Here is an 18,498-nt window from a genome sequence, read left to right as displayed (position 1 = left end):
GAGGAGAAGACTAGAAAACTTCATATTGAGTGTCTGACTGCTTGATACTACAGATGATAGAAAGCAGGTGGTGAAGGCTACTGCTCTCACATAAAAAAAGTAATTACACTAGAACTCTGATCTGTAGGTTTTAGGAGAAACTCATAAAATTGTTTGACATATAGATACTTCAGTATTTGTATTACTATTTATATTCATATGCTAAAATACTGAGAGGCAGGTATTTGTGAAATTGAGAGGTCTGCTGGAGCAGATGATCTGATCTACAAAATCTTTACTGAAGGCCAGAGGACTTTACAATAAAGCTCTCCTTCCTGTAGCAGTCAAGAATCATGAGTTGACATTTTTTAATTTGTGTTCAGATTTTCCAGTAGCTAGTTGCCTGCTTTTGTGTCTTAAATAAGACACAATTCTGAAATACAGGAAATTGAGCAAAAGTGGTTGTAGTTTTAATAATTAATGTAATACTTTAGCACTAAAATCTTTGTTAAATCCTACCTTTAAGAAAATAAATTGGATAATGGGTGGTTTGACTCAAGACATTTGGAAGTTAGTCCTTTTGAGAGTTGCATAATTTTCTTACCGTATTACTGATTTCCCATGAGTGTTTCACTGCCAGTAATAAATACAGCCTTGTCAGCTTTTTAGCTGACATTAATTCCTAGCATGTTACTGTTCGGCTTAACGTAATAACATCTGGAACTGCAAAGAAGCAAACAGGAGAGCTAGAAAAAAATGACTATCAAGAAGAGGTTTCTGATTACTCTTTCAGAGAATTGTTATTTAAGCACACGCATGAGCTTGAACTTAAGAGATTATGCAATACTGTAAGTAGGACCAGGATCATCATTACAGCTCGTCCAAGACAAAGCTTGCATCTTCCACTAACTATAGAAGAACATTGATGTCCTCATGGCTGTCCTAATAAGAGAGGGAACAAAACCAGCTAGATTAGATAGGAAATAAGGTGACATTATCTCAGATTTTGTTCATACTTCATAATAATATGGTAATAATACATTGGTAATTTATAGATAGGCATATTTATAGTGACAAAATTATACTTCCGTAAATAGCCAAATAAAGGATTACTGTTGCTGTAGTTCTACAGAAGATGTATTTTAATCATCTTCCAAAAATTAAATGCATGTGCCTGAAAATAAGAACAGGAGGTTATAGATTATAGGCATTGTTAATGAAAGAACATCAGCATACCAACGTGATGTTAACAACTCACTAATGTGCACTTTTAAAATAACTTAGCTTTTGTTTAGACACATTACTAGGTTAAACTGTATGTAGCTGACATCTCATAGTGAGACTTAAAAAGAAGTGATCTGCAGTACCTCAGTACCTAGTATACAAATTCCACAACATTTATATAGTTGATGTCTTTACAAGATAACTTCAAGAACATACAAACAAATGCTGTGAAATTCTGAGCCTCTACATACATCACAGAGCTTCTGAAGACTTTAAGTCATGTCACCCTCTTAAATTCCTGATTTTCTGGACTGAAGAATTAAAGCTGAATGAATCTTCTTCTGTGTCAGTTCCGCTCTCAGTGCTCGTAAATCAGATGCTGCCTGCTTTCTCATCTGCAGAAAACCCAGTAATTTAAGGAATTGCAACTTAAGGAAGTTTCTGGAGTTGACATGCATAGGGGTTTATATAACCAAGATTGAATTTTATACAGGATGGCTGAATACAGGATATATCTTTAATCCTTAAAATTTTACATGTCTAATTAGATAGCCTAGTTCTAGCACTACTTTCTTCTGTAGTTCCTCCTCGTGCTTTTAAGAGACAACCGTGGAATTCATTGCTCTTTCCACTCCTGCTATACAATGGAGGAGACATAACAAGTACATCCACCCTAGATTATCCAGTAAGCAGGGGCATGGGCAATCTCTGTGATGTACAGGACTCCTGTTTCATGCATTCAAAGCTGAAAAGCTATCCAATGTGAAGGGCTGTACCATCATCTTCCTTCCAAAGGGAGCCACAGGCAGCACTGGTAAGGAATAAAGCAGATGAAGAGGACTGCCATCTGTTTTGAGAGCCACTCGTTGTTTTTTTTTTAAGCCATGGTCTACTACTGGTCAGTGAGTGCCTCACCAAGTATGTTCCTTGAATTACCTTTAGAGTGAAATGGAAATTTTATGAAAGAGATTGCGAAGCTTAGATTTTTCAAGGTACTATATAAGCTAAAAGTGCTTGAATGCCATACATTCAAAATCATCTAATAACCTGGTGTTCTGGAGTAATTTGGCTACAGTGATAAAGTTACAATGACAACTAACACCACAAAACTAACAGCATAAACCAAGAACCATTTTACAAATATTTACACCATCTAATGTGTGGGAAGATTAAGGTTTTTTTTATGCATAGTAACATTTTGACTTTTAATTAAAAGGCAGAGTACCTTAATTTCTATTACAAGTTTCATTTTTGTATCATCCAGCTTCCTCCTCAGTTGATCGAGTTCATGCTGCACTGTAGTAATCTGGATGATTGTGTAATTCTGTATGAAAAAAAAAACCAACAAAACTTTTAAGTAAGTGCAGCATTATTGCATCCTTCATTCACTGGGTGTTACTTCACCACTCAGAAACAACCTTCTAAACTCTTTCCAACTCCCCTGCCTTCTTTCAGTTCTTAATGGATGCTGGGCTGTCTCTGGTTTGTAAGCAGTCTGCTCTCCGAGAGAGGGCAGCTCCCTCCTGCTGCTAGCCCTTCATCTGGGTGCGGAGGTTCTTCCACTCCCTATTGCTTTGGGAAGTTAAGATCCAGCTTAGATCTCCTGAGTAATAGCACATTGTTTTGCAATTATCTTTTATGGCTACTCCCCATTCATAATAAAAGGGCATACTTCAAATCATATTTTTTTTCTCTCACAGGCTTAGCATCACTCTGTCACAGTACATTTATCGATGAGATTGCTAAACTCCTAGTTATACAGCACATCATTTCAGCAGTAGCTGTGGGTGGGACTGTCTTTGAATTAACCTGTAAAACCAAAATTCACGTTTTCAAAATGTACATTCTGATACTCAGCTTCTATACGTCAGCCATGGTCCCTTGAAGTCAGTAACGCTGAGGGGTGGGGGCATATGTGGTAATCTCTTGATGTTCCAAGCCTTTAAAAATGCTGTTCAAGTGCCAGTTGAGGCAAATGATGCGATAAAGTTGCCCATATAAGGAGTCATTAAGTGGTACCTGTAGCCTCTCCTCTCTGAGCTCCAGCTGTAAGCTTCTCCCCACCCAGCAGTGTAGCTGCCTGCGTACAAGGGTCTAGGTCCCAGCTCTGACACCACATAGCTGCGTAACCCTGGCTGTGACCACGGAGAAAGCATGAAAGGTACACAGTCACGCAGGGAAAAAAACAGGCAGGGCTGTCAGACTAGTTGAGGCCTAGTGAAGAATCACCATGTCATTGGGGTTGAGTCACCAGTGAGGACAAAGCTGGTGGAAGAGGGGAAAACAGTGACAGCAGGATCTGCTCCCTGGAGCCCGACTCTTCCTGCCTGACTGATGCAGGTAAGCACGTACCTTACGAGGGGTGGAGAGCATACTTGTGCTTAGCCTAATAGCTCATTAAATCCTGGCTATCTTCTGTGCATGCTAACCAGTAAATAACTGCTGCACACGCGTTAAGTTGTGCATATCCTTCACGTAAGACCTCTTTGTGCCTAACCAGAGAGACCTAAAAAAGCCCCTGATATCCCCCCCCAAAGGAGCAATAACACATCTGAACATAGCTAGTAATATAATGTAATATCAACCCTATTAGTATTTTGATATCGAAGATATTTAATTTAAGATAGCTCAAATAATATACATTTGTGTATAATATACACTCTTAGATTGTACATACACTTTCCCACCTTTCAGACACGAGAAAGGGACATTTATTTTTCCTAGTCTTCAGATTTGCCAACAGAGTTGCTTCCATTAATGCATTTAGAAAATTAGCAGATACAACTATTGGGAAGGGTGTTTCCCCCTTTACTTTAATCTTTTCTTTTTTTTAATTCCTCTCTGAACTTCCCATGATTTGACACCAACAACATAACATGAGACTCACAGTTGCACAACAACTGTGTTCAGGTGCAACAACTCCAAAAGCCTCTGACACATTTCTCCAAACTAGAATGCATTACCTCTGTATGTGAAATTTGGGATTATAAGAACAATAAAGAACTGAACAATTCATCAATCATACTGAACAAAAGGGTATTTTGTTACGAGAAGGTATTGTACAAACACAAAGTAGAAAGAATCAAATGCTCAGACTCAAGCACTTCTTTAGTCTTTTTGAGAAGAACGAGCTGAAGGAATTTTATACCTTAGATCATTGAGGGATATTTGGCTGTTAAAGCTCGTTTACAAGTCATTGGTTGGTGATGAATTGTTACTTTAATTTGTATTTTATAAAAAAACCCCAGGCTGTGTAAAAAGAGAGATTAAATAATACAAGTAAATACCTTGGAGTTTGTCACATTGTTTGGTCCTTTTCGGCTATCTCTGGCTTCCAATTGCAAGAGTAATTTCTGGTGATAAAGCTCTAAATCTTGTCGCAGTTTGTTTAAAGTACCCTCCAGTGAAACCGTAGCTTTCTTAGTTTCAAAGTACTTCTTTTTCCATTCCTCACGAACTACACAGGAAAACAGTAATACTGTTTGGTCTTGTTCACCTTATCATGAGATCTGTTGAAGATAGTAATGACCAACTGATCTCACAAGATTTAGTTGGCCAATACATACATTAAAACATGGCAGTCGGTGTCTTTAAAAAAAAAGCAATTAGTGAAAAATCGACATTAAAATGACATTCATTATAAATACAACTGAGTTTTCACACAATCACCTGCAACAAGAGGGTCTATCTGTCCACTGAGATGTAACACAAGGTCCAAAACCAAAATTTAATTCAGCCTGGCTGTTCTGCAGGTTTCAGCTACACAGTGAGTGCTCCAGAGCTGCAAAGACTGGTATGCCCACCACAGTCTGAAGTCCACAGCTTTACTCTAGCAGAATATTTAGCAACGTAGATTTATGCAAAATTTGAGCTCTGCAGGGCCATAGATTTTGAACAACTTAGTTTTATACAGAAGTCCTAAGATTATGGGAAAGAGTTGTTTACCTTTACTTAACTATGATTCCTCCTATGTTGTTAACGTGCTATCAACAGCTGGCACATAAATCCCCCGGTATCTGGTGTGGCAGTCTTACAGCCACATACATCCACTGGTCTGCAAAGTCTCTTAAATGATTCCTTTTTTCAAGGCATATTTTAGGAAATCAGGACAGCTGCTTCTCAGAAACTTACCAAAAAGAACCCAGCTGTTGGAGGACTACACAGTATGAAACTGAGATTGACTGTCAGCATAGCAATCTTAGGAGGATATTAAATATAGACTGGATCACTGTGTTCCTACAGAATATGCTCTTCCCCTCATACCTTGTGAAGAAACATGTTTGCAAATGCACTTACTTATGAAACGCTACAGGTGTGATTAAAAATAATTCAGAGGTAGAGACGCTTCTTAAAGAACCTGCAGAAGCTGTTTGAATCCTTGTGAAGTAACCTTTATTTTACCTGAGTGGATAATATAATTTAAGACAATGCAGGAGCCATTTAGAGCTTATCTCAGCAGGGTAAATTAGCTTGCCTTGCAGCTCCATGCTACTATAGATTCACTGCTTCAAGTACCCAAGTTTGTTTTTTTAAAATACAACTTCACCATGCTGCAGAGTGCAGTGTAGCCATGCCCTTAGAGAATAACTGGAAGAATCGGCTTGTCTCCTCCTTTCAACAAAGCTACAAATAATTGTTGAGACTCCTAGTGATTTAGCTGTATTTAAGTACAAAGAGAATGCTCTCAAAACATCAAAGTGATTAAACCTCATCTCTGCATAAATTATCCTCCCTAAGTCACATTCCAGTTAACTATAAACTTAAAGATAATTTTACAAAGAAAATTTGGGTGGGATTTCAATGAGATTTTACCCTGTTAAAAAACAAGGTTTGCCAAGCTTGTCACGACAGGCTTGTAACTTCCATGCCATAAGCTGAACACCATTAGATAGGAGGAACAAAAAGTATTATGCTGGCAATTTAACTAGAATCCCTATCAACACAGTAAAAACCTCTGTAAGCACCAGCTAAAGGCAGATTTAGAATATGTCAGCTGCCCTGGGCCTCAAACAGCAAAGTGGCCTGCAGTAGCTTTCTGGGCACTGTACATACGTGGGACACAACTTAAATGGTTTATAAAAAGCCAGGGTATTTTTAGATTTATAAGACTGCCATAAAAAAAGTGGAAGAAACATTGCAAACTTGAATCTTTCCACCATGCTCTTATACAAATAAGCCTTCTTGGAGTTACTGGTTAGCAAACTTCTCTCTCTGTAATTAAGCTCACTGACAAGGAGACAAACATTTTCACATTAGTTTCAGTGTCATTTCTCAATCGTTTGAAATTCCAGAATAAATTAAAAGTGTACCGTGGTATCTCCTCAGCTTATTTTGTTCTAGTAGCCCTTTAGCTTTTTGGATCAGTTCTTCTCTAGTTTTTTCCATGTGCCTTCTGTCTTTCTTCATTTGTTGCAATTGTTCCACCATCTTGTTTTCTAAAGATATAATGATATTTAGCAAGCATCTGGATACTATAAGTAGGAAGGATCAATCAAGATTTTTGTAATGCACTCATCATAAATCATGCCAAGAGCTCTATCAAAACAGGCAGTAGAAATTATTTTATTTTAATAAACTATCTCTAACTTTTTAAAATGACTGGTGCATTAGAAAAAAGTGAGAAATCCAGCATGCATCCAGGCATTCATACACACACACAAATAAGTAAACACCCTTTTATATGCCTAGACAATGTATCACTTAAACTATATATTTAGGATACATATACAGTGCATACACTGAAAACCCTTGCCACACAAAACCAAAAACGCCTCCAAAAGACTATTTCCTCCTAAAAATACTTTGCAATATGAACTGTAGCGAAATCTTGACTAAAACTCCAGCTCGTCATAGGCAGGATAGTATCTCAGACTTTCACTAGTCTGCAGCAGTATGTCAATCACTTATCTTCTCACTATCCCCCTCCTCCACCACCACAGCAAAGGATCCTCAGCAATACTACTAGTGGTCCTCTTTGCTACCTTCTCACTCGAGCCAGCAGCATTTCATCCCATCTCCCCCCTTTTCTCCTTCTGTTCCCAAGTCCACAAGCTGGGTTTTCTAGCAACTGGGAACCTGCCATGCTCTATGAACACCCCATGCAATTATAAATGCCTGGAATTTTCCAACCACAAATTAAAATTTGTAACAATACTGTGAATGAATGTACATACAAATTCTTTCATAAAGTAGGTATTTCTGTCTTCATTAACTATTCAGTATTGATTAAATGTTCACTTCCCTGCAATTTCTGGGAATCATATACTCACTTGCTGCCTGACCTGCAGGAAGTTGAGCTGGATTTACAGAAAATGCCAGAAAAGGTGGACTAGGAGGCAAAATATATTCTTTCAGACAAGTAAGATGATTTTGCTTGATTTCATCTGCCTATAAAGTCAAAAGACACAACTATAAGTAAATAACTCATAATCCTGAATAGTTACATTAGACCTATGCCCTGAAAGTGGCCTGAGTGAATGGGAGGGCTGAATCTGAATTCTGCATATAAGCTTTATTATTCTGTTATCAATACAAATGATTATTAAATTATAAACAGCTGGACCTCTGCAAATAAAATCAGAATACCGAACACTTACATTGCAGAGAACATGCAGACAAAAATGTAGATTATTGCTAATTGTTCTTGTCCGTTTTCATAACCCCACAAGTTACTGACACTCCCATGCAAGACCAGGAATAATGGGCCTTAAAACTGCCATCTGGCTCATGGCTCACAAAGTCTGGACTGCCAATTTCTACACTAAAATTTATAATAGCAGATTTTCAATTTCATTGTCATTTTTGTAAGACTCCACTACAATCACTTCTGCACAAGAGCTCACAGGCAACAGTTAATAGTGATGGCTGTTATGCTGTATGATTTGCACGTGGGTGCTGAGTTTTCCTAAATATGTTCTTATTCTGATACTATGACTATATCATACCTATATTTTAAAGGATTTTATAGTTTTTATCAGAAGTTTTGCTTGGCTTGAGAGAAGACAAATTTATCCTATAGGAACTATGAAATTATAAAAATGTCACCAATAAAAACAATAAAATGTTACTATCAAGAAACAGTAAAAAAAATTCAGCTAACGTTACTAAGACTGAGATAGTTATTGTATATGTAGTTCCTGTTAAATTATAACCACTGATAATTTCATTGTTTAGGAATATAGTTGATTCTTCATTAGCAAATCTGCTAAGTAGCAGTGCATGAATTAACTTTTTTTCAATTACTCTCAAATCTACATTTGAGTATTTCATATTTCTAATGATTTACCTGTCTTATAAAATTAGACTATTTCTAGGTGGAGGACTATATTTATTGCTCAAGATTACTAAGAATATGTTACCTTGAAAAACACACCTGATTATCCAGTTTTTCACCAGGACCAGCTATAGACTTGCTAGTTCTGTATTGCTGCAAGCTAAAGATAAAACCAAAGAAGCAAGTGAAAATTCATGTAATGAAATGGGTTCTTTCCCCATTTTCTTTCATTTATTTAGTCTGTAAAATAAGTTTCTAGCTATAAATTAATATTATCCATTATTTTAGCTGAATCATTATTCACTAACCTTTGTTTTTTGCATACATATTCTGTGGTTTGGTCTTCCATTATTTTAAGAATTCCAGCATCCTGTGTTCTCTCTCTTCTTAGTTTGGTATCTTTTTGGTCATCATTATTATCCATGTTTGTTAGTTCTGTGACAGGATAGTGATGATCAAAATACATAGATTACACTCACAAAATTCAAGCTGTTTTGACTGTCAATGCCTGGACTTTCCAACCTGTGTTAGAAATTCAGTGAATCAATCCAATAAATAATGTTATCTCTGGGGTTTGGAAGAGTGTGAATAACAGAATAAATAAATAAATAAATAAATAAGTATTTTTGTTCTGAGAATTTGTATCTAACCAATTTTGCTATCTAGTACAAGGAACATTACCACAGATAAGGAAACCACTTAATTATTTCACCTTCCCTAGACTAATACAGTATCTAACACTTTCTGCCTTTCAGAGACTGAAGCTGGAGCTGGCAAAGAAAGGGAGAGCAAAATGTTTTGCGTTTAGATGTTAGTGAATACATATTATCTGCTTTAAAATATATACAATAAATATTTCAAAAGAAAACTGCTGACAGACTTTACCTTTACTACTACAAAATCCTACATCCTTCATCAGTGAACATAAAGTTATGGAAAACTTTTCATTTACAGATTTACATATATATTTGTATATTAAATGGTCTCATACTTAAAATCAGTTATGATGATGATGGAGTGATAAAGCTATTTTTGACAGATTATGATTGGAAACTGAAATTACTGAAAAGTCATCCATGAAACCCTTTTCTAATACACTCTCCAGACATGTCTCAAAGAATACAATATCCAAATTTTTGTTTTCTTACTCAAAGTGCTGGATATCCAGAAAATCATTCTAACTGAAATCTATGCTCATACCTATGAAAACTTGAATATTGCTTCATTTAATAATTACTCATTAAAAATTTGCAATAAAGGTCACTTTTTCACATTAATTGTAAAATTCTACTCAAATATCAAGACTTGTCTTTCAAAATTATTTCCTCAAAACCAGTTTATGTTATAATTTTGTCCTAATACAGCAGTAGTCATTCAACTCCAATTTAAATGTCAGTCATTTCTTCCTTGTTAATCACTAAAAATTTAGGAATATTAAGAACATCATATAACCATTCAGGGACTTAATGGCCCTCACTATCCATAAGACACCCCATTTTAAAGGAAGTAGTAGTTAACAGATCTCTTCCAAACAACATTTTCTATTTCAGCACAGAACTGTTATCTAGTTAGTATGTGCTTTAAACCCCACCATACTTCTGTACTATTTTCAATGCAGTCTGCTCAAAGAGTTCTCTCGCCTCTCAGTTTTAGGAATACCACTGTTCAATAGTATATAAATAAACATCTTATGGGCAGGAGGAGAGGAAACACTTCCTCTGCAGTACTAATGTAGCCATGGATAAGATGACAGTGAAAGCTGAAGTGAATAAATGCTTGCCCTGATATATTGATAACAAGATTTTTTTCATTTAAAATTGCTGTTGAATTATGGGATCATTATCCTCCAGTCCTCACTGTAGCTGCTTAGTAATTTTTTTTCATATAAATAAGATTAGACCAATGCATCAACTATAGCAGTGTTTCCCTCCATCAGTACACAGTGATAAAGAAGGACTCATCCAAAGTAAAATTACAGCTCTTTGAAAGATATCATCATTAAAAAAATTAGAATACTGTTCTGACAGCAATATTCCAACTCATGCTTTAACTATAGATTTCTTAAAACTTAGCTTTACTCTGTCAATTTTCTAAAATGCATGCTTTAGCAAAAAGATGACAATGAACCATTGTACCCTTTCGGTATTTAATGTGATTTTGGGGTCTTTGGTTATTCTGGCCTTGTTCATCACTGTGGTTTACATGAAGGGTAAGAGCAGTTCCTTTGGCTTTGTCATTCCACTTAGGAGTGTTAGGCTTCTTCTGTTCTTGGCCGAGATGATTTTGCTGAGAGGTCTGTAATATCGTATCACTCTTTCCAGACTCCCAATCTGCAGGATTTGAAAGACTTGGTGTGAAGACAGATCCACTGGATCCATTTTGATCTGCATAATAATTTATATTGGAAAACAGAAATATTATTGTATTGTAAATGTTAACCACAATACTTATTCCTCTCCTCCTTCATCATCCTCCTTCACTACATTGGTTAAACTTACCTTTTCCTCTAAACTGCATCTGTTTTTCTTGAATCCTGTTACAGTCTTGCTTATGTTTTGTGTGCAGAACTGGAACAGGTTCTTTCTCACCCCATTCCGCAGGACTGTGCATCTCCTGATTTTCTAGCTGATGACTGCTTTGTATGCTTTCTAAAAATTGTTTGCTTTTTTCAGGTTTTTGTTGGGGAAGACTGGATAATCTTGATCCATGACCAAATCTATTAGCTTCTTTATTAAAGGGATGTCTTTGTTGAGTAGATGATGATAATGGATAAACATCTTCAAAGTATTCCACTCCAGGTAATAAATATAACTCAGGATAAAGTGCCTAAAATATGTAGTATATTAATCAGACTGGACAAAAGAGGACATGTACAATGTAAAAAGCTTCTGAATATGATACCTTAAAAGCCATTCAATACATACGTAAGGAGGAGCAAATGACTTCAGTTCCAGTTCTGTTTCTTGCTTTGCTTTCACCTTGGAAGATACAGAATGGAAGCCTAATCAATAAAATACTTTTTTATCAATAATGTTGCATGTCACTTAATTTCTGGATTCTATCATCTTCTTTACATACTACATTTTTTCATAACAAGCACTATCTTCTATAATGGCCTTATGGGGAAGAAGACACATAATTCTATTTTCTGACATGGTACTGAAACTTTATTTTGTCTATTTTTCAAAGTCTCAATCAGACCCACAAAAGTACATGGATGTACTGAATCTTTTTTTTTTATCCTTTGCACTTTCTCTTATGGTTCAAAGGACCTGATCCAACAGTCACAGCAGAAGAAACTTTGACTTTTTTTACCAAATTTTGCTTCAAGCTGAATCTGAATAGAAATGCTGAGCCTCACATAATTTTCTCTATTCACCTGATACAGTACTGCAAAATATTTAATGTACATAGAAAAAAAAAAATCTATTACACCCTTATGTCTTCTTGTATTTATTGTCTTGATATTCTTTGTGTGATATACATTTTCAGATTTCAACAGTCATCTTAAAAACAAAGTCTAAAATAATCACCGTATATTTGAAAAACGTGCTCCAACAGGAAAAAAAAAAAAGAAATCCAAGCTTACTTTTAAACAATGAAATTGAGCTAAACATGGGGCCAAATTCTATTCTCAGTAACGGCCAGGCAATGCTATTGATTCACTGTTAGAGACACAGGCTATATGCAAGAAAGAGAACAGCAAATGAACATGATTTTGGGTTACGTTTATTTTTCATTTAAAGACCCTTACTTGCAAGTAGGGTACAGCTCTTAGTAACGCTTACATTGTTACTGTTGTGAAACAGAAGACTGGGCGGAAAAAAACCAAACCAACAAAAACCACTCAACAAATATTTGATCATGGAGATGTAATTCAATGAGGTTACCATGACCCTAAACAACAAATAAATCAGTTAGCTCGTTTATTGCTTTAGACTTTGTTATAAACATCAAGCAACAATAAATACCCCAAATTAAAATTATATCTCTAATTTGCCACTAAAAATCTTCACTTGTATCTAACAAGATCTTTAATTCTCTATTAAAGTAAAATATTTTATTAGTTTCCTGACATTCTAAATGAAGCTGGAAAATGTCTCCATTTATCTCAGAACTATCAGTTGGGAAGAAAATATACCATCTTACTTTTTATCAACCAGTTAAAAAGACCTGAATTCTTTGAAGACATATGCACATTTTCAGATTTAGATTGTGTCACAGTCTAAGTTTCTCTTCGTGTTTTTCCACCTAGTTTTTGCATATTACTTAGTATTTTTTCTAGTCTTCTGTGGAGTAATTTTTGTAATAACTCAACTACAAATGAAATAAAGAATGGCACCAAATTTCCAGCTTGTAATTAATTTCCAAATCTGTGAGAAACAGGTGAAATGAGAGATGAAAAAAGTATTCTATACTTATGTACCTGACTTAAGTCTTTGTGTATTACAAGAACAAACTTTCAGTTGGACTGATTTTCAAGTTTATTTAACCTTTAGCTACAGTTTGTAAGATATAAATATATAGAGAATCGATGTGAGGAACAGTTATGATTCAGAGATGTAGGCTTTTGATTACATACATCTCAGGCTGTGTTACTGGACAGTGGAACACAAATGTACATCCAGAGAAGTTTTCATTCAGAGGCTGATCTTTTAAAGGCTTTTGGGCAGGTCACAGCAGGACCCACTGCAGGAACTCTGACTTGCTCAGCTTCCATTGGAAATTCTTCAACTGCCATGTACTGTGTAACAACCGTGTACTGGTAATAATGACCTTAGGGGGACTTTTTGTTTGTTTTTTTTTTTAAATGCAACCAGATTTGTCATATTTAATCCACTTACTTATCAAAACTAGGATCTTTTCATGGGGTGGCAACTAATTACATTTGATGCTTTAAAGGATGTTTCTAATATACCTGTCCAGCTGTGCCTTTGTATTTGGGGAAGTAGGTGTTCTCTGACAAGAGCTTATGCTCCAGCAAGTTTAAAAACAAATGCTAACAGAGCTCCTGAAGTCATCTCTGTTTTCTTGTGATATTATCTAATCTGCAGGAACAAAATCTGTGGTTTACATTATAAAGCAGAAGAGCACTAAAGAAAAAAAAATATTAACTTACCACTGCTAGTTTTTTCCCAATGCATTTTAAAAATTTGAATTTATCTGCAACTGCAACTCCACCCAGGTACTCTCCAAGCTTCTCCCGTAGCACTCTTAATGTGATGTGAGGAGACACCCTAGAATGTTGTTATTCATTAATACATCTGTAAGATCAAATAACGATGGCTAGTTAGTAAGAGGGGGAAGATAATGCTATATACATGCTGGCTTGCACGGACAGAATGACCGAAAATGGGAACTATGTCCTAGAACTGAACCTAATTACATATAGGCCAGTGAGTCTTGGTATGGTAGAGTCAGAACATCGTATCATTTTATAGTAGACTGTATTACAAGGGCTGTCATAACATTAACTAGCAATATTCATATTTTAGGAACCCCATACAAAGGGAGAATATGGAAGTATCTGAAATTTGAAAATGACTCCTTCAGAATGCTCTTGCTCATCTGCAGATGAATGACAAAAACAATGGAAACTACAGTCATGCATTTCCATACAGGTGACAAAATGCTGTGGGGCCGATCCAGGACTGTTGAATATACCCCTTCAAGCACTCAGGGCTAGAGGACACTTCATCACTGTCCACTTTAAGTAGCAGGCACATTCCTTTGATTTTGTCTTCTCCAATGCAAATTGGAGTGGGTGTTTGCATGTGTATATGCAAATGTATTTTAAATCAAAACCAAACACTGCAGTGTTTGCCACATTGCCACAATAGTTTGAGGATGAGAGAGCTGACACAAATAAGAATTGCATCATTTAATGTACTACTGGAAACCATACAAATATTAATGAGCTCAGTATAAAACTCACTATAGAATAAAAAGCATCTCCGCAGAATAAAACCCAATATGCAAGAGGCACACAAAAGCTCTGCAGGACAACATAAGCAATTCTAATTGCTCCTATGCTGTCACATAAAATAAACTAGGGAACAAATTCAGGCCTGAGACTGTTAATCACCCTTGCTGATTACATGTTAGTATACTACCTAGCATGATTTTGGCCCAGGCAGCTATCAAACAGCCTTATATGCCTTCATTTCACATCCTAGGTATGTAAAAACACCCTCAGTTTCATCTCATAAACACAGTACTTCTGTGGGCTACAATGCTTCCCTTGCAATATTTCAAACACCCTGGACTTAGAGAACCCTTCTCAAGATCATAGATCTGCCTTGGAGCACAGGCATACAGCAGAGGAGACCAAAGTCTGCAGAGTGGACACATCTAGGCCACACTGCTTGGTCCCTGTACATTTAGCTCCTGTTTATTTCTTGCCCATTTTTTTGCCCACACTTGCTGCAGATATTAGCCCTAATATAATTTATTTCAAATGTATAAAGAAATATGTGAAAGATGGATACGTAATTCAATACACATTCTTCCAAGGTCTTAAGTGAGAAGAGATTATCTATAATTCAAATATCTCTCATTCACCATCATTTCTTCAAGCTGATGTCTCAGAGAAGATACGCCCCTTGAATGCTCTTCTGAAACCCAATAAATGCAAGCTCTTTCAGAGGCAATTCTAACACTGCACATCTTTCACTGATAATGCCTGTCCAAACCAGCAAGGAAATCTATATCCAAGGCACTTATGAACAGCAGGGAAAACATCTAAGTAACTACGATGCATCATGGGAAAAAAATCATCTAAATGTATAAAACCTGAGATATAGGGCAGAAATTTATCTGAAAATTATTTGCCAGTGCAGCTGCTAGGAACATAAAATAATATAGTTCTTACTTGCTGCCACTGGCTAGCAAAAGACTAGTGACATCCAAGTCATTTGCTTCAGGGTGTTCCTTTAAAAGTAATGCAAACTAGAGTTCATTGCAGCCATCTCGTCTAGAAATAACAAAAGTATGGCTTCTGTGGTGAGGAATGAGGAATAAATAAAAGATCACAGAGCCTGAGAAATCAAGTTCATGGGAACTCAGGGCCATAGACAATTACAAACTTAATATTTTCCTCTAATTTCGTGATTAATGGAAGTGGCCTGTACTTAGACCCAGGAATCCTTTGTTAAGGTGACTCAGACAGTACTAGGATTGCCAAGCTGACTGGACAGTGCTCTCAGTGCTCTCAACAGCATCCTAACAGCATTAGTACCAGCAAGGCTGCTGCTACCTCTCCAGGATTATAATAAGAGAAGGTATTTTTTTGTTTTTATAGACAGTGATACACTCGATGGGTGCTAGTTATTGCTAATGTACTGCAGCATTGCATAATACCCATAGAATAATTAATTAGCAATTATTTAAGACTTACTAGCAAGCAACAAATATGTAGACAGATATAAACCCACTGAAATCAATGAGAATCCTAATTTAAGTCAATGCCTCAGAATTGAGCCTTAGTGAAATAAATTTACACTAGAAAAGAGAGGCAGTGACAGGTGTCCAATCACATGAAATGATTGGAAGTTACCACTCCAGCAGTGCATTTTACACCTCTGCTGGAGACTAGAACAGCAAACAAAATGGACTCATGCACTTATTTCCTCTGGTTTTGAGCAGCCTTTCAACAAAAGAAGCTGTGAGAATGAATACATTCTGCCCTACATGCTCCTGACTGCTGTCAATCTTTTCAGCTACACTGTGTATTGTCTTAAGTGGACAATACAAGCCTGAATTTAAATTGGTTAAAACCCATATTCCCTGTAATTTAAGCTAAATTGACAGGTTTTGCACAGGAGCAGACAAGGTGCATGCAAAAGCTCCATTTGAATACACATTTACATTATTTGATTTTTCTACAATTTCTTACCACACTAGATACACACAGATTTTGTGAGCAAAGTGTTTAGGAGTATAAAAAAACTTTCAAAGTTATGCAAGATTAAAACTGCAACTGTCTGTACCAAGTTTGGGCCTAGGACTGGGAACCGGGGTATTCTTTCACCAAGTCCTGTGAACAGCTACCTGAGAGCACACATAGCACATGGTGTTGTGCGCAACCTTTCAGAATTACTACTGAAAAGAAAGAAGAAATGCCGGTGGCTGCATGGGCTGTAATGCTTCCCCTTGAGTAATATGGCTTAAGCTCTTTCTTTGGACTGAGAGCGCTCAGATCGTCATATGCCTGTTCCTGGGAATTGACAGGCTGTACCATCTTCATCAAGCCTATCTGTCTTGAAACTGGCCCATTGCCGAAAAGAATTCAGGATTTTGATAATCAGGCTCAAGGAGACAGAAGGAATGTAAGACTGATTTTACAACATAAATTATTCAGCAGAAATACTAGCGTTTCAATGGTCTACACCAAGGGCTGCAATGGAGCTAAGCCTGATACAGTCCAAATTAACGTAACGCTAGTCATGGGCACCGATTACCCTCCAGAAATTATGAGAGAATAAGTCTCTTCTGATACATGTAATTTTGCTCTATAAAGCAACAGCTGGACTAAATGACTGAAGGACAATGTAAAGGACCTACCATGTACAAGAAACCTAAGACTATACTCACCTTATAAATCCAGCTGAGATGAATTTGCTAGTAAGAGCTACAGGAACTGTATTCAGCTTGAAGTTCCACACTTCTTCTGGGACATAAAAAACATGGAGCTCCACCAACTATATAAAGAACAGATTACTGTAACTGTAGATATACTATAACCCTCTTCCCACATGTTTTGTTTCGCTTAGGTACACTTTCAATTTCTGGAGGTGGGAATGGTTTCTTTGATGTTAGCACAGGGACTAGAAGAATGAGGCTCTATCTGATAGCAATGACTAGATAGTGAGAACAGCAATGAGTAAAGCAATTTGTGATTGAATGCCAGCTGACAGCATCAAAATAAGTCACATTAGAACAAGCTCAACAATGGAAATGAGAGAAAAGAGAGCCTGTGCTACTGCTGTATGTCACTGTGACAGCAATGGACGGAGCTTACCAAAACCAGCTGATACTCGAGCGTGTCATGGTTACAAGAACACTTCAGCTGAAATCCTACCTTTGTTCATCTCATAAAAAATGCAAAGCCCTGAAAGCTTGATCGAAACAGCACCACAACTTGACCTTGCCAGCAAGAAAAAAAATTCAAAATATTTCTGACAGTTGTTAATAATATTACCTACTTTGGAAGCACAGAAATGCTCCTGGTAATGTCTGCAAAAAGAATAACTAAGCCCGCTCTGAGCACGGTTCATTTAGATTGTGTTCAAACCTGTGGTAGTTGGTCTGTTAATGTCTAGGTCTTGATATTTTTAGTAAAAATCAGATGATATTGACAAGGACAATACACTTCCCTATAACTAAAAACCATGCAAATAAGCTATATTAAATATTTATGCAGTTGTTGAGTTACCAAATATAAACTAGAAAAGAATGCTTTCTATATATATGATGTTAAAAGCACATTTTTTTCCTCTCAGGTCTCCTAGAAATGGTGCAGTGTCACAAATTACTAAAATATTTTTTATTTTTATTTCTGAAATCTAAAAAAATCTTTATGGAAATGTACAAAAACTCTCACCTGTGATGTTTGAGGTCTCATTTGACTGAACGACATACTGGTTGGTCCCTATACTTGATCACAGTGAATGCCAGGTGGGCTTTCTAATTTTCTTTTTGATCAAAACATTCTTTAAGAATGAGTTTCATGATAATCTGTTGCGAGAGAAGTTACTCCATCAACATCCTATATTTTCATTTAGCATTCTTCTTTGCATTTATGAAAACGGAGAATTTGTTTCTGTGCTGAGGCAGAAAGCTTCCAGCTAACTGCAGACAGACAGGTGCAGCCACACCTTCTACACAAGCATCACCTAAGTAACTGGGGGAATTGCTAAATCACAGCCCTGCAGCTCTGAGAGATCTGCCCTGGAGTATTTCCTCTTAACATTTTCTCCCCTTTCATAAAAATACTTTGGTTGTATATAATTTTCTACACAACT

The 18,498-nt window shown here is 36.5% G+C and overlaps 1 protein-coding gene across 1 annotated transcript; it reads right to left on the bottom strand.

Moving 5' to 3' along the window:
* Nucleotides 1-1,493: 1,493 nt before the first annotated feature.
* On the bottom strand, nucleotides 1,494-18,147 carry SPATA1 (spermatogenesis associated 1). The gene is made up of 13 exons (XM_049808830.1): nucleotides 18,078-18,147; nucleotides 17,069-17,175; nucleotides 13,596-13,713; nucleotides 11,401-11,454; nucleotides 10,975-11,302; nucleotides 10,612-10,860; nucleotides 8,785-8,911; nucleotides 8,576-8,636; nucleotides 7,473-7,590; nucleotides 6,513-6,638; nucleotides 4,491-4,660; nucleotides 2,429-2,527; nucleotides 1,494-1,598 (listed from the first exon to the last, which is right to left on the bottom strand). The coding sequence occupies exons 1-13, from the start codon at nucleotides 18,111-18,113 to the stop codon at nucleotides 1,494-1,496; spliced, it is 1,698 nt and encodes a 565-aa protein (XP_049664787.1). The 5' UTR covers nucleotides 18,114-18,147.
* Nucleotides 18,148-18,498: the final 351 nt, after the last annotated feature.

The sequence above is a fragment of the Accipiter gentilis genome, chromosome 8 (genome assembly GCF_929443795.1).
Source record: "Accipiter gentilis chromosome 8, bAccGen1.1, whole genome shotgun sequence".
In the NCBI taxonomy this organism is placed as follows: domain Eukaryota; kingdom Metazoa; phylum Chordata; class Aves; order Accipitriformes; family Accipitridae; genus Astur; species Astur gentilis.
Note: the sequence above shows the minus strand (reverse complement) of the source record. Positions and strands in the feature narration are given on the sequence as shown.